This window comes from Balaenoptera musculus, chromosome 5 (assembly GCF_009873245.2).
Source record: "Balaenoptera musculus isolate JJ_BM4_2016_0621 chromosome 5, mBalMus1.pri.v3, whole genome shotgun sequence".
Taxonomy (NCBI): domain Eukaryota; kingdom Metazoa; phylum Chordata; class Mammalia; order Artiodactyla; family Balaenopteridae; genus Balaenoptera; species Balaenoptera musculus.
The window spans coordinates 70,832,444-70,858,248 of record NC_045789.1 but is presented as its reverse complement, the minus strand read 5'-3'; the positions used below and the strand labels follow the sequence as shown (position 1 = coordinate 70,858,248).

At 32.3% G+C, this 25,805-nt stretch overlaps 1 protein-coding gene across 1 annotated transcript in view; it reads right to left on the bottom strand.

The window, feature by feature from the left end:
* The window catches only part of GABRG1 (gamma-aminobutyric acid type A receptor subunit gamma1), a 66,900-nt gene that overhangs the window by 19,451 nt on the left and 21,644 nt on the right, over positions 1-25,805 (bottom strand). Inside the window, exons 3-5 of the mRNA XM_036854048.1 lie at positions 16,268-16,335; positions 3,155-3,375; positions 2,228-2,310 (exon numbers count right to left, since the gene is read on the bottom strand). Of these exons, the coding sequence (XP_036709943.1) occupies positions 2,228-2,310; positions 3,155-3,375; positions 16,268-16,335 (372 nt within the window). The remainder of the gene's footprint in view (positions 1-2,227; positions 2,311-3,154; positions 3,376-16,267; positions 16,336-25,805) is intronic.

The window sequence follows — 25,805 nt, the reverse complement described above, 5'->3', positions numbered from 1 at the left end:
GAATTCTTATGTATATTCTGGATACTAGACCTTTGTTATTTATGTTGAAAATGCCTTTGCCTTCTCTGCAGCTGTCTAGAATGGAAGTGTATTCTTTTAAAAAGGATATGATTTTGTTTCTGCTACACTTCCTGGAAATCCACAAGGGTTTTTTGGACCAACCGAAGGAAATTTGGGAAAATCCATGTGGGGCTGGGCTTGTGGTTAAATCCTCTCAAGGAGTTAATTCACCCTGGTATGCTGATTGAAGAGACAACTTTCCTTTTAGACCTTAGTGTTTGTATGTGCATGTGTGTGTGTATGGGGGAGGGGGCGCTCCTTCTTGTTACTTTAAGTGTCCAGCCTTTTGTAACTCAGATGTATGTAACGATCATGTTTTACTACATTTCCAATCCACAAGGCTGTCAAAATCGAAGCTCAATTTTATCTTTTTTTGGCAAATGTCCTCAGGCTACAAACCTTCTTGCCTTTCCGGTTTCAACTTGTAATGTGAAATTTTGTGGCTGAAAATTCTTTCCTAGTGATCACTTAAAGGTTTTTGAGACGATTTTAATAATAAAATGTTTTAAATTGTTTTAGACACAAAGGTTAATCTACCATATTACCGGAATGAAATTCACTATCAACTTTTAAAAAGTTCCAAAACAGAGTATCATTTCCCACCAGGATCCCCTAATCAGCCATGCAATGAAATTGCTCTCATCTTTGTTGGCCTGTGTAAGGATGTGTTTCCTCTTTCTTTTCTCCATCTTCTCTCTCTTGTTCTAAAGGTATAGCATCTTGTTTTTCCATATTTCCCATTCTTTTTCATTGGAATTGTAGAAGTAATAGAGTATAATCATAATATATAGGAATGTGGGCACAAATAGAAACAGGGAGCTAGTTACTTAACCACTCTAAATCTCATGATGTTGACTTGTAAAATGGGAGCCATAATGAAATCTTCCAAATATATTTGTTGTGAAATATTAGATGGAGAAGGCTGTATCCTCTACTGGACCCCTATAGAGTGCCTGAAAAAAGATAGCTATGATTATTATATTTATGTCAGTAACACCCAATTGCACTAACAGGGATAGGATATTCCCAATAATGACAATCAAAGCTAAAGAGATATCACACCAAGAATTCAGGCATGATATCTAGAGGAGAATACAGTAATTGCTACATCTTTAAATATTTGCATATCAACTAGTCCTTGAATGTTCCTTTTAATCAAGTCTTTGCTGTTATTTGGCTGTTTTATTCATTGAGAAGTCAATGTTAGAAAATCAGAGCAGTGAGAGATGAGACTATGAATTAAAAAGGACATTTTAGAGATTAAAATTATTAAGAAAGTCAAGAAAATCCTTAATAAATGACAGCAAGAGATGTATGGGAATTTTTAAAGTGAAGAAGCAGGATAATACTTATAAATACTTATAATCTACTGTGAATAAATTCTAGAATGTGATATCTGAAAAAAATTGAATTTTAAAAAAGGAAAAAGCATTATACAATTCATAGACATAAGCAATATTTTTAAAGTCATTTTATGGGTTTTCAAGATGCTCAATTATATATTATGTAGAAAAACATGTTTATAAAGATATATGTGAGGATAAATATGTTAGTAAATATAAAACAAAACTGATATTGGTATAGAAAGATTATAACTATTTCTTTGCAACAAAATACTAAGTGTTTGTATCTAAATTATTTCTCTCTAATCATTTCTGTGTTTCATTCATTCTTTTGAATAAATTTATTTATACCTTGGTTTTTCCAACTCATTAAAGTTTTCTCAAATATTTGCTACCATATAGTAAATGTTCTTCACCAGACCAATTAAATATATTTTAAAGTACAATGTAATAAAGTTAAATCTGGCCTCTAGAAAGATGAATAAAATTCGAATCAACTTTTTATTCATGGCAGTGTAAAAACATCTGAATACAAATCTATCTTCAGTAGTCCCTTATTTAATCAAAATAAGAAAAGGACATGGATATAACTAAGATTTGTAAAGAATGATAAAATATATATATTTACTATGGATTTATTGCCACTTTTTAATTTAAAGCCAAAAACAAATATGTCATTTGTAATTTTATCTAAGACAGTTAAACATAGTCCACACTTCTGAAAATTGTATAAATTGCAGTTTATCTCATTTGTTTTACATTTTTAAATAAACAGGATCAGAGGCTATAAAATTCTATGAAAAATCAAGTATTTTATCACTTACAACTTGAAAATTCCAATGGACATGAATGTTCATCCATAGGAAAGTTATGAAGCTGAAGGTAACATTCTGCATTAATTGTCAATCTATTTAGATGGAAAAATAAATATTAAATAATGAGAAATAATTTCAGGCATTAAAAATCTTTTGTCTAATTTTTAAATGTGATTTTGGCCTACAATAATGGACTGTGATATAGAAAATAATAATAATTCTGAAGTCTCAAAGTCTTAAGTAGTAATATAATAACATTCATAAATGAATAAGAAAATTTTGACATTTTTCTCTCCAGCCAACTAAGATGCCTCATAATTAGCCCAAGTATGATCTCTGTGTTTACAGTTAAAAATTCATACTTCAGGATCTCAACAAACACATATACGTGCACACACATGCAGATTAACAGAGTGTACCTGGTTAAGTATGGTGAATTTTTTTCTTTTGACCATAAACATCTTTCCGTTAAAGGGATGATTCTTAATGAGTCGACATGTTCAAGACAATGAATTAAATAAACTTGAATCTTATACATCGACCCTCATTTAATCTTATGTTAGGGATGTTTTACTACACCACTGAAAATCAGAGTATTTTAAAATGTTATAGCAGGATGAACTCCTAGAGAAAAATCTCTGTCAATCACTTGCCCTATAGATTAAAAAAAACATAATGTTTGTACCACAATCTATTCTGCTTCAAAGAGGGGAAATCGAAGAGTTTTTCCTCTTTGCTTTCAGTCCTTTTCACATACTAGTAACTCCGAGCTTAAACAAGTGTTTCCATAATAGTTCACCATTTTAGATTTTTGTGTATAAAAGAAACTTCATATTTCTTACTTTGCAAGTTTGAAAAATGGAAATTTATGAGTTGATCAAATATTAGTATGGAAAATAAATTAGAGCAACTACAAGTTTTTTTAAACAGTAGTACCTTAGAGTATATAGAACTCGTCCATCATTCCAAATTCGAAGAAGACGATTAGGAGTTGTTATCCAATGAGCATCAGATTTTCTTGAGTTTCTGAAGAAAGTGTCAGGAATCCAAATTTTTCCAACCATATTACTGTTAAGCATAAGCACTTTCATGGTACTATTGAATTTTAGACGACTATCAAACCAGGTTTGGGCAAAAATTATATCTATTGTATATTCCTAAAAGATAAAAAGAAGAGTAATGACTTATAATAGTTAAGCCACTATTTTAGATATTTTCTTCAGGTTGAATTTTTATAAAGTTTCTGTAAGTAAATAGCACTTAAACTCAGTCTTTTTTGTAGAAAAAAAGTATGCCATTATGTTAACCTTTTTTTTTTCATTGTTTACATGAGTCATGTAAACTAAAATCCAAGATTCCTCGTAATTACTGCTGTCCAGTGTGGCTTTACATATTTTTTTGTAAATTGTATTCAAGATTTTATAATAGGTAGGATATAGTTATTAAACATAAAGGCCAATCATTTTCATGTTAACAATTATATTAAATTTTGTGGTATTTACAAATGCTTAAGTCACACAAAAAGTCACAAGCTACAAAATCAAAATGCAAACACTCACCAAATTATCTAAAAACCCTTATCTTGTCTTTGTCCAAAAAATTAATTTCAATTATTTAGATCCACAGTTTTCAAATATTTTAAAGCAATCATACACACACACATACACAGACACACACACAGACACACACACACACACACCATATTAAGCACTTATAATATGCCAAGTATTCTGTTGAGTTTTGCAAGTGTCATGTCATTAAATCCTTACTACAGCCCTGTGAATAATTACTACTATAATCTTTATTTTTAAGGAACATTTATTAATAGAGAAATAAAATAATTCTCCCCACATCAAAGAGCAGATGATATGAAAACTGAGACACTGTAGGTTGAATCCCAAATCCACATACCTAACAACCACATATAATGGTGGTCACAGTGAGGCCTGATGATGCCATAATTAGAGCAAAGGCTCTGCCCATAATCATCAAGTGACTGTAAGTAGGAAATTGCATGGTTATGAGAGAATTCTTAGGAGTAGGTGATTAGGTATAATCTACCTTTATATCCTGACAGAATATCTACCATAGTATAAGTATTAAAATTTATTTGATAAAATTAATGAATAAGAATGCATATTCGATGCTACTGAGAAAAGAAAGTGATTATATGTATGTGTGTGTAACTTTGATATTAAAAGAGGAGGAAGAGAGTAAATTGAAAGATACGAAGTTTTACATGAGTCACTTGAGATGGGAGAGATTGGTTACTCACTCTTGATGTAATACTAGCTCTTGTCCAATTTACCTGGAGAGAAATATTTATAATAAATGGAATTATAATTGGGAGCTTGACTAATGAATGAAAAAAATGTTTAAATGGTAGAGAGAATAATAAGTAAACAGATTAGGAGTCAACTTGTCAATAGAGAAGTTGGATCAAATCCTAATTTCCAGGCAGGATATTTATAATTACAATTTACTTGACTAGAATACAGAGAGTAAAGTGAGTGGAAAACCTCCTTTTATCTATTTTGGTGGGTTTTTTTAATTGAATAAATTTGACATGTAACTTTGTGTAAGTTTAAGGTTACTTTAGTACATTTATATATTGTTATATGATTACCATTATAGTAATATTTATCACAGTATCTAATTATAGTACAATATTATTATCTATATTCATTATACTGTACATTAGATTTCTATGGATTAGTTAATACTCCTTATAAGTTTATACCTTTAAACACCATTATTTTATCTATTTCGTATGAACACTATTGCAATTTGGGAAAGCCACATACATATTAATAATTATTTAAAATCCAACACAGGCCTAGACATTATGTAATTGAGTATGAAATGTATGTTTTATAAAGGGACTAATATGCATAGATAAAGTATTATGGATAATTTGTCCCATATAATAATGTAATTAGTGATCATTCGTATATTTAACATCTACAGTGTGTTGTTCATTGTTTTGCATAGATGTGAAGACATGAGGTCCCTGTACACAAAAACATTGCATCATGACCCCCTCTTCACATAGTCTTGGTTGCCATTTAAACAACATTCTACACCAGAATTACACTGTACTTTTGTATGGGATTGAACAGCAGAAACTGCTTAAGATAAAGGAAGAAGCTAACATACCCACCAGGTTTATGGCTTGGCAAAGATCCAACATTGGTTGGTAGAGGAAACCTCAAGCTACTTAGTAGGTATACTTGGCTTCAGTATTCCTGACTAACAAGGCATTAAAGATTGCACTTGAGAACTAACATATAGGGCTGGGATATAGCAAGCATCTGAATCCTGCTTAGCAGCTGGCAGGATCTTCTTTAGCGCACCTGTTTATAAATGTGCTAATCACTGTTGGAAGAGTTATAACTTCCAAAGGGCCAAATTCTTCCAAGCAGAGATATTTGGGAAAATGTGAAGTTTTTTTCTGCTCACAAGTCCCTCAATCTATGTTCAAGAAGAGAAAGATACAGAGCCTGTCTTGATTATCCACCCTTCCTAAACTTTTTGCAAAGGCTAATACTTCCAAGCTCTTTTAAATTACTAATCCTTAATAAATGCCTCATTGAGATGAAAAGTTATTAAAGTCTGTGCCATTTTATACATAATTGAAAGATCCTATTTTGTTTGCTCATTTGTATTAGTGTAATTTCGAGAAAATAATCAAACTGTGTTCTTGTACTTCATGTTCCTATTTAGAGGTTATAATTACCTGCATAATAAATAAGCAAAAGAAACATGAAAGGGAACTTCCATTCACTGAGAACAAGTAGAATAGCTTCTAGGATAAACATTTTGAGATGAGGACCAGTGCATTTAACATTTGAGATCCAACGTACACTATGAAACTTTGCCTCCTTGCAAGTTAGCCCAGAAAATAGCATTAGTGAATAAAGGTGAAGAAGTGAGCCATCTTGATTTCTAACTCAATCAGTCAAACCATAACTGATGAAAGTTCATGTAGTGCATTCTTCTACTTCACTGTCAGATTTGCAATTATGTACTGTGTCTAACATTTAAAAGCACTGGTTAATTTAATACTTTTTTTTTAGTAATGGAATTAGCATCACTCAAAATACAGACCTAAATAATTAATTTAGGTGCATAATTATATCATGAAGTTGGGTTGATCCTGATCTGATCTTAGCACCTTGGCATTAATCTCTCCCTAAAGTATCTATTCACACGGCCAAAATATGATGGGCCAATGGTTAGCAATAAACCAGATACTAAGGCTATAAACATGTAGAGAAAAGGTACAAGTGTAGTTAATCCCCAGCACAAATAGCTTTAGTGATAAAACTTCATAGGATTCTGCCCCACTTTGCTCAATTATTGTAAAAGTACCAACTTCTTGATACTATCACAAGATAAGTAAAATAACTTGATGTTATTCTATTTTTTCAAATGAAAAAGAAATAAGGAAGGAGGTTATGTCAGGTACTTAAATCATTGAAATCAGTCAGCAGTACATTGAGAGATATTACAAAAGCAGACATAAATCCTGAGTTCAGTTATCAACCCTTTGGGTTCTATTTTTATGTCTCTAAATTTAGATTTCCAAAGGTACATAACACCATGTGCATTCATCACTTAACTTTTTAACAAATATTTTTCAGTGTTCGAGTTACTTCTGTATTGTTCTCAGTTTACAAAGATGAACATGAAGACTTCCTGTTATGAATATATAAATAATAAAATTGGAAATTAATAATGCTTAGGGGAGATAGAGTTAAACAGAAATAGAAACAATAGAGATCATTTTCAGCTATGGGAAATTAAGAAAGACTTCATGACAGAAGTTGTATTTAACCTGAACTGACTTTCAAACACAGCTGAATACTAAAATTAAAGAGAGATCTTTATCTCTAAAATGTAAGTTAATTTTGTGATCCACTCTTTGTTACAAGTTCAAATCCTAACACAAAAATAGAATCAGAGGATTTTCTGACATATCAGTATGCCACTAGGATGGCATTTTTCACACTATTATTGGAAGTGCTGGCTTCCGACGTTTACTTCGGTAGGTTAGATCAAGTTGTGCATATCACAAAGCTGAGTGCTCTACCCAGATAAGCCAAAGCCTGTGGCAGGATTTGCACAATTTCCATTATAGAGATTTGTCATGATTTCCATTATAGCAAGATGTTAAAAGTGGAGACATTTAACAAGTTTTCTCTACTTCAGATTTTAATTAAACTGCAGGGTAACTGATGTGAGTTCAAATTCATTGCCAATCTAAAACCTAAAACTTTAGTACATTATTTAAAGCCTTTGGGCTGAAACAAATATAAAAATAACACAACTGAGTAGGAGGTAGGGCATTGTCTTTAATTGTATACATAATTGTAAATACTTTTCAGGTAAACAATGACTAATACTTATACATCAAAAGTGTGTTGTAGTTAGTGTGTGTAGTGAGACGTTATGATGTAATCTAAAGAATTACTGGTTGGGTGGAGTCAGGAAATCATGTCAGAGTCCCAGTTATGTGACTTCTTAGAGTAGGGTGCTGACCAAGTCCTTTACTCTCTCTCACTGGAAAAATCAGGGCACTATGTGAAATTATCATTCTGATCTTTCCCATCTCTAAGGTTTGGTGATCTTGTTCTAAACATAAACAAGAATAAAGGCTACAATGGACATGGTGTTGTCCAGTGACCCATTCTCATAAAAATACTTCTGATCTATAGGCATCTTTGTTATTTTAATTTAATCCCACCTAATTCCTGCTAAATTTGTAGTTGAAAATGGCTCAAGCCAGTGGCTGCCAAAACTGGTTGACCAGAAGTCCCCAAAGAGCATTTTCAAAATTCTGATTCTAGGTTCCCATCCCAGATTACTGAATCAGAATCTCACAAAGCAATACTGAAAAACTGCATTTTTCTTAAATGCAGTTTGGGTTTCTAAAAGTTTGGAAAATTTCAACTTAAAATTCTATCACTTCCTCAAGGCATTTATATCCAATAACTAGGTTTCTGACCAAATAAAGGTAAAAGTAAAAGAAATAAAGAGAGTTAGAGAGAGAGAGAGAGAAATCCACAGATGAGATTTGTACAGAATTCCTCAAACTGTACAGTATAACCTGTCATCTCTTTAAATATAATTTCTATATATAAACACTGTATGAGAACATGTGTTTATGTGTGTGTGTATTTAAGAAAACTTTAACATTCAACTAATAAATGTACCGCAACAGAATTTTAAATGTAATCTTCAAAAATGGTGAAATATTATCCCTCTGAAGTTATCTTAGGCCATGTTAATTATCACCATATGTGCTAAACTGCTTTTACTTAGATATTCATTGTTTTTCTTTTTTTTTTTAAAGAGTATTATTAGCAATGTATTAACGTTTGTCATTCTCCTCGTGTAAATAAATTTTCTATTAAGAAGTGAAGCAATCAAAGCGGTTGCCTAATAACTTTGAGTTTATCATTGAAAGCCATTGGTAGGTACCATATAACTCATATAATTTGATTTTAAACAAAGAGGTGAAAAATGTATACTCATAAGATGTAGTTATATCATCTATAACATTTGACAAATGAAATAGTGCCTTGAATCAGCTAGGCAGGAAGCAAGGCTACCTACCTTTTAATCACATGTATGATTAGGTCCTTATTCTGGCAGAACTTTCTCCCTAATCCTAGCCTGAGGCCAGAACTACCAAGCAGTACAGACCCATTCTACAACATTCTCTATTTACCAATTCATGAAGGACTCAAAATTGTAACTAACCCGGGAGGCAGATCATTAAAGAAGAATTCAATATAGACTCCTCCAAAATCTGACCAAGATGTTAGATAATGGATTATTAGATAGATTATGGTACAAATACATCCCCTAATATCATGCAACATTTAATGATATTTTTAAAAAGTAATTAAGTGGAATAACAGTCATGATATAATAAGTAGAAAGACAATGTTATAAAAATATGTATAATATTAATAGTATAACATTTGGGAAAACTATGTACATGAAGTTATTAAAATGGTAGTTAACAATAGTGACCACTGGATAATCATAATCTAGAATATTAATTTTTTCTTTTGCCTAAATGGAATTTCTAATTTTCCAATATTTGTCATGTATTTCTTTTAAAATAAGGAAAAAATCCTATTTTAATGAAAGATTTTTAGAAAAAAAATAGCATAGGGTCACCATTTGCAACTTAAAATATGTATGGGTTCATACACAGAATTTTTCTGGCCCTTCCTCTTCTGTATCGAGCTAACTTGTTATTTTTTAGACGTCTTCCCCACTAGGTTTTATACTTCTCCAAAGGAAAGAGGCCATATATATTCTAACTAGTAGCCAATGTACCAACTTTCACAATACAAGTCTTACATAAATAAAAGACAAATAAGACCATAAAATAAAAATTTAAATGTGTTTTTTTCAACTCAAGAAATAGTAAAATTATTTTAATAATTTTTGGACGTTCAGAGGTTATTTTAATTTCTTTATTCTAAGAGCTTTAACTTCCTATTCATGGGGCAAGTGAGCATTCTGGATCAAAGAAGCACAGAGTTGAAAATAACATTTATTTATAATTGTTAATTTTATCTCTGCTAGTGTTGAATCAAAACTTACCTAAATTCTATTTTATTTTAAAATAAAGCCTGTGAAAAGAAAGAGGTTTTAGAGTATTTAATGAAAACAATAAATCTTAACATAATATGCAAAAGAAAAGAAATTAAAACTATGGCAACAAACTTTAAAATATTGTACAAACCAAACAAATAAACTTAATGTGTTTGCTGTTTCATAATTCCTAAAAATAATATAGCTGGCAAGGAATGAATGTTTCCTGTTAATATAGTAAGAGGAAAAAACACGGTTAATTTGATATGTAGAAGCTATGCTTGAGGCTTTATTTCCTTAAATCTGGAAGCAGCAGAAACAAAAAAGAGAGAAAAGGAAGGAGAGGAATGAGAGGGAAGAGAGAGAGAGAGAGAGAAAGGCAGAGACAGAGACAAAGAGAGATGGAAAGATGAACCTATGAACATTAGCACCGATTGTATGAACCATGCTGAAGAAATGTGCTCCTTGCAAGAAATTCATGGAGAAAAAAGTTCTCTCTGAGCACCAGCTTTCTCAATATATCTAGAAAGTTTAAATCCAAGTTATATGTCTAGGGAGTTTATTATCAAAAACAAGTCTGATAAAATAAGGGAAAATAAAAAAATATTAAACTGCAGTTCTCACCATTCTCAAATAGATTATTTAACTATACCTCACCCCCTATACACACATTTGATGCTTGGCCATTCCATTTGAATGATGGAACAAAATTTGGTTTCTGGGAAAATCTCTCATATCCCATACTGTATTTCCATACAATAACGATTAGTGTTATAGCTTTCGTAGTTCCATCTACGCTTTTAAAGAATATTTTTTCTTTTATAGGGAGCAGTTGGTTTTTCCTTTTCTGGTAAAAGGAGTCTGAAAAGGGGCATTATTGTTAAATATTTCTATACTGGACAGAAAGAAAACAACTTGTCTTTTGCTAAATTAATTTAATCCTATTTGTGTACTGCTCTCCCCAGCATTGTCATCTCCAGCAGGTAGTTACTTTGGAGCCTAGCCCAGCTTGTGCCCTGGCTCCTTTCTAAGTTGCCTTCCTCATAACCTGTGTTTTCATTCTTCAGCCCTGTCTCCATTACCAAAACCAATCGCAATTTCACGCTGGAAGAATCTATTCAGCTTCGGAAGCATATTCTAAGACCATGTGACCTCTGACCCTGGCAGTTAGGATGATATAAACTTAAGTCCTACAGACATGAAATGGAATCTTGTTCTTGAACAGTTTTTTATAGCTGTTTTTCTCTCTGGTCTGACACTTTCAAAATGTGTATATTGATAATCTCTTAAATATTGGACTATATAACGGTGTACCAGTTCCTATGAGTAAACCCATGTCCAAATTATACCTGGAATTTTCAATTATAACTGTTTTCTACTTACTACCCTTGTGTTATATACCTATAATACCATCTTGGATTCTCTGGAGCTTTCATTGATTTTGACTTGATTCAGAGAATCACTATAACCCTTGAATGTTGTATTTGCTACCAGAGGATAAGTGCAATTGTTTAATTATCCTGAGACATCTACTTGAAAGAGTGAAAATACATAATCTCCTCAAAACCTGAAAAATTAAGAGGTTAAAATACTTTAATTCCAGTCTAATAACCTCTATTAACATTTTTTGCCTTCAGTTTTGATTGTATGTTTCTGTTCTGTTTACATTTAGATAGTTTTATTTAGAGATGCATAGTTGAACAGCCTCTTTCCAAGTTAGTTTTTCAATCTTCATTAGTGCATCTGTTATTCACTTTGCACTTAAATTCTCAAAATAGAAACTATAGGAACGATCTATTTATTGACTGATTTATTCATTCTTTCAACATGCAATTATTAAATATCTAATTTTTGACAGTGATACCAGGATTGAAGCCATTCATCTAACCCTGGATTTAAAAAGAAAAGAAAAGAAAGACATATCCTAGTGTAGAATGATATTGCTTTAAGTCTTATCAGTAATCTACAGATACTATTCTATGTAGCCAAGCTTAAAATGAAACAACCATTTTGCACCAAACAAAATTTTGCCTCATTTGAAAAAATAAAAACATTAAACCTATGTATTAATTTTGTTCCTTATCAGTAACTTAAGTTGTATGTGTAAAGAGGGAAAAAACACTTGCTTGCTTAATTACACTCAAGTCTGCTTGCTTTATTACACTCACAGTCAAAGCAATTTTGTTCATTTTATAATAACTGAATTCTAATTTTCCTGCATTGTTTAGTTAAAATAGTCATCTCTGTAAACTGTTCCTTAATCCCTAGTATGACAATGCTTCTCTTTTAATAAACACTATCAAATATTCCACAGTTTTTTTTCTTATATGTGCTTTAGTATCACCAATTTTAATAGTAATTTCACTTAATTAGCTTTTTAAAAAACTATCACTGTCCAAGGTTACAAGTGTGTAATTTGCCCCACTGGGAAAACTAAATATTTAATACCATGAAACTTTTATATAGGAAGATCATCATAGAAGCCTCTTGATAGCCATTCTTGTCAAAATATTTCTGGAATACTAATTCAGTCTTGAATTCTACTTCTTCTTTAATGACCACATTTTTCTTTAATTAATTCATTCAAATTGAAAACAAAAGCCCCAAATAAAACATATACAATGCAGGAAAATTTAGACTTCCACATGCCCAAATGGGCTTATCTAAGTATTGGTTAATTAGAGACTGAATATTTTATGATTTTTTTAAAGAGAAAATTAACATTTTAGTAAGGCATTACTTTATGAAATCTTATATTTGCATAATGTTAAATCAATACACACAGGTATATAGAATGTTTTATCTTTACAAAAACCAAGAGGTTGTATACAAATTTGTTTGGGGTAGAAGTAATACTAAAACACTCTTTGAAACTTTCTCTTCCCTTGCTTTATCTTCATTTTCTTGCCAACTATCCTGTTTAATTTACTACCTCAATTTCATCTTTCAGGTCCTTAAATATATTGGGTTGGCCAAAAAGTGCCTTTGGTTTTTTAAGTAAAAATAAAAGGCACATTTTTCATTTTCACCAAGAACTTTATTGAACAACGTATTTGCCCTTTTGTTCCACTACCTTCTGCCATTTTTCAGGCAACTTCATAATTCCATCTTCCCAAAACTTTTAATCTTTTTGAGCAAAGAACTGTTCCAGGTGCCTTTTACAGTCTTACAGGGAATTGAAATTTTTTCCAGAATTTTGTAAAGACCGAAATAAATGGAAATCTGAAGGTGCAGTCTCTGGTGAATACAGCAGAAGAATCAGAACTTCCCAGCCAAGCTGTAACAGTTTTTGCCTGGTCATCAAAGAAACATGTGGTCTTGTGTGATCCTGATGGAAGATTATGCATTTTCTGTTGACTAATTCTGGATGCTTTTCATCAAGTGCTGCTTTCAGTTGATCTAATTGGGAGCAGTACTTGTTGGAATTAATTGTTTGGTTTTCCAGAAGGAGCTCATACTAGAGGACTCCCTTCCAATCCCACCATATACACATCACCTTCTTTGGATGAAGACCGGCCTTTGGTGTGGTTGGTGGTGGTTCATTTCGCTTGCCCCACGATCTCTTCCGTCCCACATTATTGTACAGTATCCACTTTTCATCGCCCGAAACAATTTGTTTTTAAAACGGAATGTTTTCATTACGTTTCAGTAGAGAATCACACGCGGAAATACGGTCAAGAAGGTTTTTTTACTTATGTGGAACCCAAACATCAAAGTGATTAACATAACCAAGCTGGTGCAAATGATTTTCAGTGCTTGATTTGGATATTTTGAGTATGTCAGCTATCTCTCACGTGGTACAACGTTGATTGTTCTCAATGAATGTCTTGATTTGATCCCTATCAACTTCAACTGGTCTACCCGACCGTGGGGCATTGTCCAGAGAGAAATCTCCAGCATGAAACTTCGCAAACCACTTCTGACAGGTTTGATCAGTCACAGCACCTTCTCCATACACTGCACAAATCTTTTTTTGCGTTTCAGTTGCGTTTTTACCTTTCTTGAAATAATAAAGCGTAATATGCTGAAAATGTTGCTTTTTTTCTTCCATCTTCAGTATTAAAATGGCTACACAAAAATTCCTCAGTTTGGTAAGTTTTTTTTTTTTTAATGCATGCTGATATGACAGTTGTCACAATACAACCTAACAAAATTGTTTCAAATTAAGTTAAAGACAACTAAGAGCTACTAGAGCCATCTTACAGGAAAAAACGAATGAACATTTTGGCCAACCCAATATATGTTCCTCAAGGTCTGATATTTGTTTCTTTTTCCTTCTTTCTTTAACACTGTTTTTCCAATTCCTCAGAGGTTTAGCTAATCCCTGATAAATATTTGCTCCAGCCCTTCCTCCTGGAGCAGTTGGCTCCTATTTTCAGACTCTCAAATTCAACTTATCCCAAGCCAGTTCATATTCATTTGCACTAAGGCAACAAAGATGTCCATTATGGTGTGGCCAAAATGCTGTCAGTACGGTAATCAATATAGGCAGCTGTGAAAGTTAATGACAATCATGTGAACATCATATTGAGTAAGAGAAAAACTGAGCATGACTGTAATACTATAAGAATAAGCAGACACAGACAAGTATATAATAATGGTTATTCAGGCATAAAGTGGTTAAGATCAGTAATAAAGAGACAATTTGTTGTAATAATGAATAAATGAAGTTAGGGAGAAAAATCATCAAAGTGTTAGAGAATTATCTTTGCATGATGTTATGGGCTAAATGGTGTCCTCCCAAAATTCATATGTTGAAGCCCTAACCCCCAGTACCTCAGAATGTGACTGTATTTGAAGATAAGGCCTTTAAATAGATGATTAAGTTAAAATGATGATTGAGTTAAAATAGATGATTTAGATGATTAAAGTTAAATAGATGATTAAGTTAAAATGAGATCTTTAGGGTGGACCCAAATCCAATCTGACTGCTGTCTTTATAGAAGGGAAAATTTGGTTACACAAAAAGCACCAGGGAAACACATGCACTGAAGAAAGCCCATGTGATGATACAGTGAGAAGGTGGCCATCTGCAAACCAAGGAGAAAGGCCTGAGAAGAAAGCAAAGTTGCTGACACCTTGATTTGGACTTCTGTCCTTAAAAACTGGAGACATAAATGTCTGAAATTTCTGTTGTCTGAGCCAGCAGTCTCTGGCACTTTGTTATGGCAGCCTGAGAGAGTAACACAGGTGGCCAAATCAAAGGAGATGAACATAACACATGATTGAGCTCATTTAATGGGACCAAGTAGTTTGACTCACAGAAATGGGATCATTAGGGTTTGGAACAGCACATTTTCATCCTATTTTAAATAATGTCTGTGGGTTATATTGGAGTTATTAATTATGTGTTTCAAATGGTAATGAAAACTATTCTGTGTATAAGAGGTAAAGCATAGTTACAAACTTTTCCATTTTCCATCCTAAATGACCTTTCCTTGACATTTTCTCATATTCTCTCTTGCTCATATTTCTCTTTTACTCTCTTTCTTCCCTCTCTACCACCAAACTCTTATCTCATTCTCTTCTAAGTCAAATTTCTCAAAATAGTAGTTCATAAAATTAACCTGCATTCCCACTTACTCACCATCACCTTGAAATCCACACATGATTGCATGTCTATCACTGCAGAACCCTTATTTCTAGCTCTGTGACAAGAAGTTGGATAGGAGACCGATTTTGAGGATGGAGGAGAGACATACGATTCAGCTGTTATTATTTTCTTTCTTTCACTTTTCCACTGAATTTCATCTAGCAGAGATAACCAGTACCATATAACCAACACCAGTGGGCCCAATTTATTCCATTTATCACTGGATTCTCATGTATGTTGACAACTGATTATTAGTTCCTTCTTTTCCATTCTCTTTTCTTCCTCAGATTATACAATATCATCTTCTCCCTGGTTCTTCTCCTGCCCTCTGACTTTTCTGAGTATGTCCCTTTTCTGCATTTCTCTTTCTTCCACCTGTATTTTACATGCATTGACCTCATTATAAATACCATCTGATTCTCAGATCTGTGTTCCTCTTAATCTGCATCTTCCTTGGATCATTTCTTGAGGCTTTAAGCTATATTTTATGCGGCTTGTCCCTCTTCCCTCCCCAATTTACATCTATTTCCAGTCCTAACTTCTTCCTGGAAATTAAAATCCAAATCATTACTGGACAGTTCCTCCTGAATGTGCCTTCAGCATCTGAGGGCACATATGGCTATATTCCCTATTTCAAAAAATAACTCTACCATCTGCAAAGTCATCTCTATATCTTGGAGTCAGCCTATGCACAACCAACGAATCATTAATTGCACCTGTTGCCCTGAACTCATTCAGAATTAGTTATCAGAAATTATTCACGTATTCTTTCTATATTATTGTGGTATATATATACTCCAGAACTCTATGCCAGATAACTATTTTTAATATTCATTACTCACCATATTTATGGGATCAACTGGTCCAATGCTGTTTACATAAACATCAGTTTGAATTACTGTGGGCCTCACTGCAAAATACCAATATAAAGAATGGTCAACTGAAAATAGAACTACCATACGACCCAGCAATCCCACTACTGGGCATATACCCTGAGAAAACCATAACATAAAGATGTTAAAAAAAAGAAAAAGAATGGTCAAAGATATAATCATAGGTTGTCTTAAATAAATCTTATTTAAATAAATCTTAATAACTATTACTATTTTACACTTTCAATAATAAAACATTCTCATTATTAAATGAGGAAGCATGGCCCATTATATAAACACAAAAACCTTTTCATTTTACAAATAAATTGTGTAACTAAGAATTACCATTTTTGACTAAAAACCTCCCAGCGTACAGCCTAAAACTGTCTAAGTCATCCATTAAAACTAAGGAAGTTTATTCAGTTAAAAATGCTAGGTAATTTGCGCTGCAATAGTCATAGAATTTTAGGATTAGATGGATTTTAGAGCCTAAACATTGTTGTGTTATCCTACTTAGTGCATATCATGATGTGCTAGCAAATATTAACAAACTTGCTCTTGGACTGGGAGAAAAAAAGCCCCAATTTGTACCTTTTGCTGATTTCAATGTTGTAAATACTCCCACAATGAATGATTTAAAGATACCAGTGTGAAGTCACTGAATACAGAGTCGGGACAATATATAATGTGTCGTTATTGTGAGCCAGTACAAGCTAGTTCCGGCACACACTAGAGCTTGAAGCATAGTTATGATGATTAAAGGAGGTGATAGATCTGAAGCGTCTACATCCAGGTCTGATTCTTGTGAGGAGCTTCATTAAATTTGTTCACACCTCCTTCCTCTCTTGTTAACAAAATTCCTTTGGGTTGTTTATAGCTGGTTCCAGTGAAAGGTGTATTTTCATCTAATTCTCAGAGTATATTGTACAGCCATCCCTGTGGACTTCATCTGTTGTGTTTTGTACATAACCATTTGTGTTTTCCAAGTTAGTGTTTAAATGGTATATGCTGTATTCTTATATTCTATCAAAATGTGCAGCACAGGTCAGCCTTTTAAATGTTAATCGAATGATATGATTAACTAATATCTGCAATAGTGCATATTTGTGATTTGGGCTTTGAACCTTTGTCAGGTATTTTTGGCATGCTATAATGAGATTTACCATAATGATGATAACTTATAGTCATGAGATTTTTTTGTTCACTATGAAAAACATTTTCACATAGTTTCTTTTTACTCCCTACCCCCCTGCCATATAAAGCGTAAAGGGTTCATTTATTGATTCAGCAAATACTTGTTGAGGAATGCATATAAAGGTTTCATAAAGTAGACAAGAAGGGAAAAAGACATTGTGAGAAGAAAATCTGTCATAGATCTCATGGAGATTTACATAGAGATAATGCAAATAAAATAAAGCAGAAAAACCACCTTGTACACTGAAAGTTTCTATGCTAAAGTAAGCATGTTTCCAGTACTGTATACTCAGTTATCCTTTCTGGCTAAGTTTATGTGATTTCCCTTTCTGACCCAGTACTTACCACTCTTACAATGCAGGCGCTATATTAGACCTCGCAGGATGAACCCCCTCCTCTAGTACATAGCTGAATCTGCCTTTCTGAGTCCCTATCCTGTCTCAAGTCTCCCTATCTTAGTAACTTAGTCTGTCAGAGCTTCCAGGCTGGTAAGCTTCCATGGAAAACTTGAGGCATTTTGGAAGACAGTGCCTGTATTATTTTAAAACCATATTTATTTTTAATCTTTGAAATTATAAAAAGCCCTACACTTAGAAAAACATACAGTATTTATTTAGTTTGTTTTCCCTCAAGCAAATATTTTATTACATGACATACATATTTTCTTAGCTAGAAAAATAAATGGGATTTGTTAGAAATAGTTTTAGTATGCAAAACTATAGGTTTCTAAATTTACATGATACATGACAATGTAATTCGATCTAGTAGCCAACAATTAGATTTCTTAAATAAAAGTAGCTTCTATGACTTATAGAAGGTTATATAGCTTAACCTAAGCTGATGACTTCTGAGATGAGTTGCTTTAATCATTTTCCATTTATGTTTGACTAGCTATGAATTGTAACCAATAAATATCATATAATTAAGCTAATTATAACTAGATTTACAGAGTGGTTTTTATGAAAGTCAATTAATAACAATAGGTTTATTAGTATCATTTAGTATATTTATTACCGGTTATAAGCAATTAAGTGCAATGTACCAGTCTTATCTGATTAGATTTTTTCAGTTCATCTGATAAATCAACAAAAACTGAGTGCCTGCTCTCTATTGCAGGATACTTGGGGCTGAACACTGCTTATGCCAAGAACTAAATGATTTTTTTTAAACATCTTTATTGGAGTATAATTGCTTCACAATGATGTGTTAGTTTCTGCTTTATAACAAAGCGAATCAGCTATACATATACTTATATCCCCATATCTCCTCCCTCTTGCGTCTCCCTCCAACCCTCCCTATCCCACCCCTCTAGGTGGTCACAAAGCACCGAGCTGATCTCCCTGTGCTATGCGGCTGCTTCCCACTAGCTATCTATTTTACATTTGGTAGTATATATAAGTCCATGCCACTCTCTCACTTCGTCCCCGCTTACCTTTCCCCCTCCCCGTGTCCTCAAGTCCATTGTCTACGTCTGCGTCTTTATTCCTGTCCTGCCCCTAGGTTCTTCAGAACCATTTGTTTTTGTTTTTGTTTTTTTTTTTAGATTCCATATATATGTGTTAGCATATGGTATTTGATTTTCTCTTTCTGACTTACTTCACTCTGTATGACAGACTCTAAGTCCATCCACCTCACTACAAATAACTCAATTTCGTTTCTTTTTATGGCTGAGTAATATTCTTGAGGACATTTTTATTTACAGGACATACTTTTCACATTTTACAGTAGAGAAAGCTGTAGATATGAGTGATCTGTCCTGGTTTCTTGATATCAACATTTCCTTAGCTAACTATAAGGCAAATATATGTATGTTACAAAAATATTAACTCTGGCATTAGGGCTTGAGCCACACTGAGATATTTCATGATGCACATACATCAAGTCCTTCTGAGATGGGACAAAAGATATATTACATCAGTAAGTCCAACGTAGAACATTGCTATTCACAGAGAAGATATTCAATAAATTACACAATGAATATACATTTGCAAACTATGAGCATTTTTTGAGTTATCATGTATATCATTTTATAACTTTGAGATGCTATCATTTGATCCAATCCTTTAAACTTCATCCCCAAAACACGAAGTAGAATAAACCTGAAAGTGAATTAAAATATTTCAGATTAATTTTGAAACTATAGCTAGTGCTTATATGCTTCAAAATATAAAAAGGAAAACAACAGAAATCTGTAATTGTTCCTTAATAATGACTTATTACTGCTTTCATTGATTTATGCTATGAACAATACTTTTGGGTGAAATCACTTAAAATACAGGATTCTTAATAATTGAGTAAGTACTTTCTTGGCTTTTCTCAGTAGAAGGTTTGTCCAATTGCAGAATTTCAGTGATATTTAAAAGGAAAACACCATACTTCAATTCAAAAGTAGAAAAATGAAACTAAAAGAAAATTGCTATTCCAAGCTTATTAAATGATATTTAGAAAGTGGGCACACTATGTTTAATTCATCAATACACACAGAGAACAAAGATCTGTTTTTTGTGATAGTACAACAATGACTGAGAAAAGCATGTACTGCCACAGCAAATTACATTTTTGATAGATAAAGGGAAGACAGGTAAAGATGACACTGAATTATTTTTGCAAGGCCTCTTTCTGTGCTGTGACTTCTAATTACTTTGCTTTAAGTATCTCACCAGAATATAAGTAGACTCCTAGTGGAAGTGAGTATATAGAAATAGACATTCCAGGCAACTTAGTAATCCAGCAAATACAAAGAGGAAGGAAAAGAGAAAGAAAGAAAAAAACAGGGAGCTCAACATCGAGTTTCCAGGTAGTTAAGGCAAAACTGAAGAGAGCCCACTCTGGGTGGGTAATCGGTTATCAATCAGAAGATATAAACTAAAATGAATTTTAAAAATATTTTCTTCATACTTATTTTTAACCATGCTGTATTCCAATTGTCTAAGATATCTTTAGCATAATATGTAGCTTTTTGGTCACTTTGGATATTAAAATTAATTTAAGTCAGTCAAAAACTCTAATCCTGGAAAATAAGATTAATGGTCTTTTCTTATTGCCCCTAAATGGTATTAAAAAAGAAATAGTCCCACTGATCTGGATATTGCAGTTATAATATACAGATTTTGAAAGAACTATGACTAATATGTCTTATTGCCCTAGAACAGACAGCAGGGGTTCTCAACACAAAGATGTTATATTTGGGTCCAGATACTTTTTCCCAGGCCTTACTAACAAGGAATGTCAACTAACATTTGCCATCTCCTTCCCCAGGTTACATATGGACAAATAGACACTTGGATACACATGGAAGAAAAGGTAGATATGGATAAATAGATACTTAAGACTGTGCTGTCTAATACCTTAGCTAGTAGATACTAACACAGACACCTAGAAAAGATACTAACATAAATTTTGGACAGAAAAGAATGCCTAAAAAGATCACTTTAATAATTATTCATATTTGTTTTCAAATTTTTTATTGAAGTATATTTGATTTAGTATAAATCATACTATAAATCACAATAGTATTTGTGTTAGTTTCAGGTGTTCAGCATAGTGATTCAGTTATTTTTTTCTGATTATATTCCATTACAGATTATTACAAGATATTGATTACAATTCCCTGTGCTATATAGTAAATCCTTGTTGCTTAACTATTTTATGCATTTTATATATAGTACTTTGTATCTGTTAATCCCATACTCCTAATTTGTCCCTCCTCCCCTCTCTCTCCCCTTTGGTAACCATAAGTTTGTTTTCTATGCCTGTGAGTCTTTTTCTGTTTTGTATATAGAGTCTTTGTATTATTTTTTAGATTCCACATATAAGTGATATCACATAGTATTTGTCTTTCTCTGTCTTACATACTTCACTAAGTATAATATTCTCTAGGTCCATCCATGTTGCTGCAAATGGCAATATTTTGTTCCTTTTTATGGCTGAGTAATATTCCTTTATATATATTTATATATATATATATATATATATATATACATATATGTATATATATCATATATATATCTTATCTTCTTTAACCGATCTGTTGATGGGCGCTTGGGTTGTGTCTATGTCTTGGCTATTATAAATAGTGCTGCTGTGAACACTGGGGCACATGTATCTTTTTGAATTAGGTTTTTGTTTTTTCTGGGTATGTACCAGGGAGTGGGATTGCTGGATCATATGGTAGCTCTATTTTTATTTTTTTAAGGAAACTCCATACTATTTTCCATAGTGGAGGCACCAATTTGCATTCCCAACAACAGTGTACAAGAGATCCCTTTTCTCCACACCTTCTCCAGCATTTATTATTTGTAGACTTTTTTTTTTTTTTTTTTTTTGTAGACTTTTTGATAATAACCATTCTGACCAGTGTGAGGTGATACCTCATTGTAGTTTTGATTTGCATTTCTCTAATAATTAGTGATATGAGCATCTTTTCATCTGCCTCTAGGCCATCTGTATGTCTTCTTTGGAAAAATGTCTATATAGGTCTTCTGCCCATTTTGATTGGGTTGTTTGTTTTTTCGATACTGAGTTGTATGTGCCGTTTGTATATTTTGGATATTAACTCCTTGTTGGTCGCATCGTTTGCAAATATTTTCTCCCATCCCATAAGCTGTCTTTTCGTTTTGTTGATGATTTCCTTTGCTGTGCGAAAGCTTTTGAGTTTAATTAGGTCCCATTTGTTTATTTTTGCTTTTATTTATTTTTCCTCGGGACACTGATCTAAGAAAATATTGCTACAATTTATGTCAGAGAATGTTTTGTCTATGTTCTCTTCTAAGAGTTTTATGTTGTCATGTCTTATATTTAGGTCTTTAAGCCATTTTGAGTTTATTTTTGTATATGGTATGAGGGAGTGTTCAAATTTCATTGACTTACATGTAGCTGTCCAGCTTTCCCAACATCACTTTTTGAAGAGACTTAAGTCATTTATTATGTATACTCTGAGATGAACAGATAAAATGCTACTCTGCACAGTACATATTACTACTTATATTTAAATAGAAATTAATTAAATTTAATTGAAATTTAGCCATACTAACCACATTTCAAGTACTCAATAGTCAATAACCAATTTCAAGTATTCAATACTCACAAATGTATGACTGCTTTTAATATATATAACATATATTAAATATATGTAAATTTAATTATTTAGAATTTCTTCTTAGGAGAATGAAAGACTGATCTCTTATTCTGTAGTTTAATGTCTCTTTAGACAGCAGACTTAGCAACCTGCTCCTGCTCCTACACCTGATCAGGGGAAAAGAAAGTTGGAGAGGAGATTTAAAGAAAGAGAAGCAATGGAGTATCTGCACACTCACTCTTTGGAATGTCTAGGATATTTTATTTTCTTGTGGGTACAATTCACATCAAAAGAAAATAACTGGACCAGAGGCATCTTACCAGTTTTTTGGCCACCAGCAGCACGTATCTCCAGACTAGATTGTTGATGAAAGGAGCTAAGGCAGGTGGAAGATATAGAGAAGCCTCTAGATTCCCCAGGTCAAGGAAGTGAGCAGTATAAAATGCCTATGAACAACAACATAAAGCATTTCTACTCTATTCCTACCCTCCTACCCTCACTATTTATATGTTTGCCTCTCAAAGTGTACTAAGGGCCATTTGGTGTTAACCCAAAAAGAAATAAAAACTAAGAAGACAAAAGTTTCAAACTGCACCTAGTTAACTCCTCATATCTCCTGCATGTTACCATCACTAGAAACTTAGAAGAATTAAACAGATGGAATAAAAAAGCAGATCCTCCCCTTCTCACCCCAAGTCCCTGTCTAATGGTACATGTCTATCATCTATTCTGGGAGAGGGATAGCTTTAAATCTATTGGGATAGTAATTTTTTAGATTAAATCAAACTATTTAAATCACTGAAATTGTTTGAAAAGCTGTAGACTCTACCGGAAAAGTTGTTAAGAAATAAAAAATAAAATTCAACATAAAGTAATTAAAGTTTTACTAGAATTACAAAGCCTTTTAATATTAATTCCTTATTAATTTCAGAAGTCCTCAGTAAATTCATTAAATTTATTTTCATAATTAATGAAGAAGAAAGATGTTAACACAAATTTTGGACAGAAAGGAATGCCTACAAATCATGTGAACAATTAAATAATTCATTTTGTATAATCTGAGATGCACAGATACAAATGCTGCTATGCACGGTATAATTATCAAGGTACTTAGGACATGTTTTGTCTAATCTATTAAACGATGTGATGTCACAGATGTATATAGCATTTGAAAGTCCAAATCTTGATCTGAAATAATTTAGGTAAAATGCTAAATTCATGAAGTAGGACAACTGTCAAAATACTTACACATGAAATTAAAAGATTATACACGCTAGATTCTATTCAGAAAAGTTCACTCAGTAAGTATTAAATGAACATAATTTATGTTTCAGACATTGTTTTACCAACGAGGGATAGGGTGCTTTCTACCTTCAGGGAACTGACATTAATTGAAAGAAAAGAGAGTGTCAAATAATAATAGTGAAATATGACGAGTAAAATGGAAGTACAGATTTCTGTTTCTTGTGGTAAGTAATTGGCATCAATTTAACCATCTCAATAAAAACAACTTTTTAATGTTTAAAGCCTTGAGAGTCATTATGAAGATATAACACAAAATATTTATACACCAAATAACAATGCATTTACCTTTATGAGGCAAAATCTACAGGAGAAAAAGGGAAATACAGAGAGTAACACACCAAAAATTGAAGAGGGAAAAGAAATCATTAAATTTCCAACTCAAAAAAAAAAAGCAAAACAAAATAAAATATAATGAAGGTTATAATAAAGACAAAGTAGAAATTACAGGGTAGTTAATAGAAAAACAGTAGAGCTCATTCGTTAATAATGGAAATTCTGAAAAAATCCACTTCTCTTAATTTTCTTGATCAGAAAAAAGGGGGTAATAATACAAAATATAAAATAGGAAATAACAAATGGGAACTAAACATTGAAACAGAAAAAGTTTGGTTTTTTTAATCCTAAGAAATTACTTTGAAGACTTCTTTGCAAGTAAACTTGAAAACCTAAATAAAAGAGATAGTTTTCCTAGGCAAATACAGATTACCAAAAATGAGTAGAAAGCACAAACAGACCAATTTTCATAGGAAAAAAAAGTGATCAAAGTGACTAACTATTTCCAAAAAGTACAAGACCTGGATGAATTTATAATGGAATTCCATCAAACCTCCAAAAGTCAGATGATGCTAACACCTGGATAAAGTGCTAGACCTTTGAGAATGAAGGAAAATACCTTTTCATGAAACAAATGTAAAAGGATGGCTAAAACAAATGAAGACAGTACTCAAAAATAAAATAGAAGATGAATATCACTTATAAATACCAATACAAAATACTAAATAATATATTAGCAAGCAGAATCCAATACCTCATTAAGTTTATAATATATCATGACCAAGAGAGCTTTAGTTCAGAATGCAAATTGTTTCAATTAATACTATACACCATACTAATAGATTTAAAGAGGATAAAACTCAAAATTATTTCCGGAAATGTTGGAAAAGGCTTTGAAAAATTTCAATACCAATTCCTGATTTTAAAACTAAATCAAGCAAATCAAGGGATAAGTTCTTAATGTGAATATTCATATGAAGAAACACTAGAGTCATTTCCATGAGAACTAAAATGAGGCAAAATTACCCATTATCTCCACTACTATTCATTATTATGTTAGACATATTAGACAATGAAACATCATAACGCTTTTAGACAAGAAAATTCGATTAGTTGCATATGAGTTGGTAAATAAAATAAATAACTTTTTGTATATGGTATGATAGCATATTTTGAAAACAAATGATGCTTAAACTAACCAAAAAATCAGAAGGCAGCAGGAAGGTAGTAAGATATAAAATGAACATTCATAAATCAATGACATTGATATACAAAACCAGAAATCAGGTTTTGACATTACAGTTGAGGAAATATTTACAGGAGAAAAAATTAAATACTTAGGATTCAATTTAAGAAATGTGAAAAATCTATGAGTAAATCTTAAAACATTCCAGAGAGATACAAAATTAACATGAAGATTTAGAAAGGCAGCCCATGTTCCCATATTAGATGATACAATGTTATAAAGATGTTAGTTTTCCCAAAGTTAATTTACAAATTTAATGCAATCCCAATAAAAATACCAATAGTTCTTTTTTAAATGTAACTAAACTTGTTGATAATAAAGCTCCTTTTTTTTTTTTAAATGACACGCAATAGCCAGGAAAACTGAAAAGGAAAACCAAAAGAAAATGAAAATATAAGGTGGGGCCAGCTCTA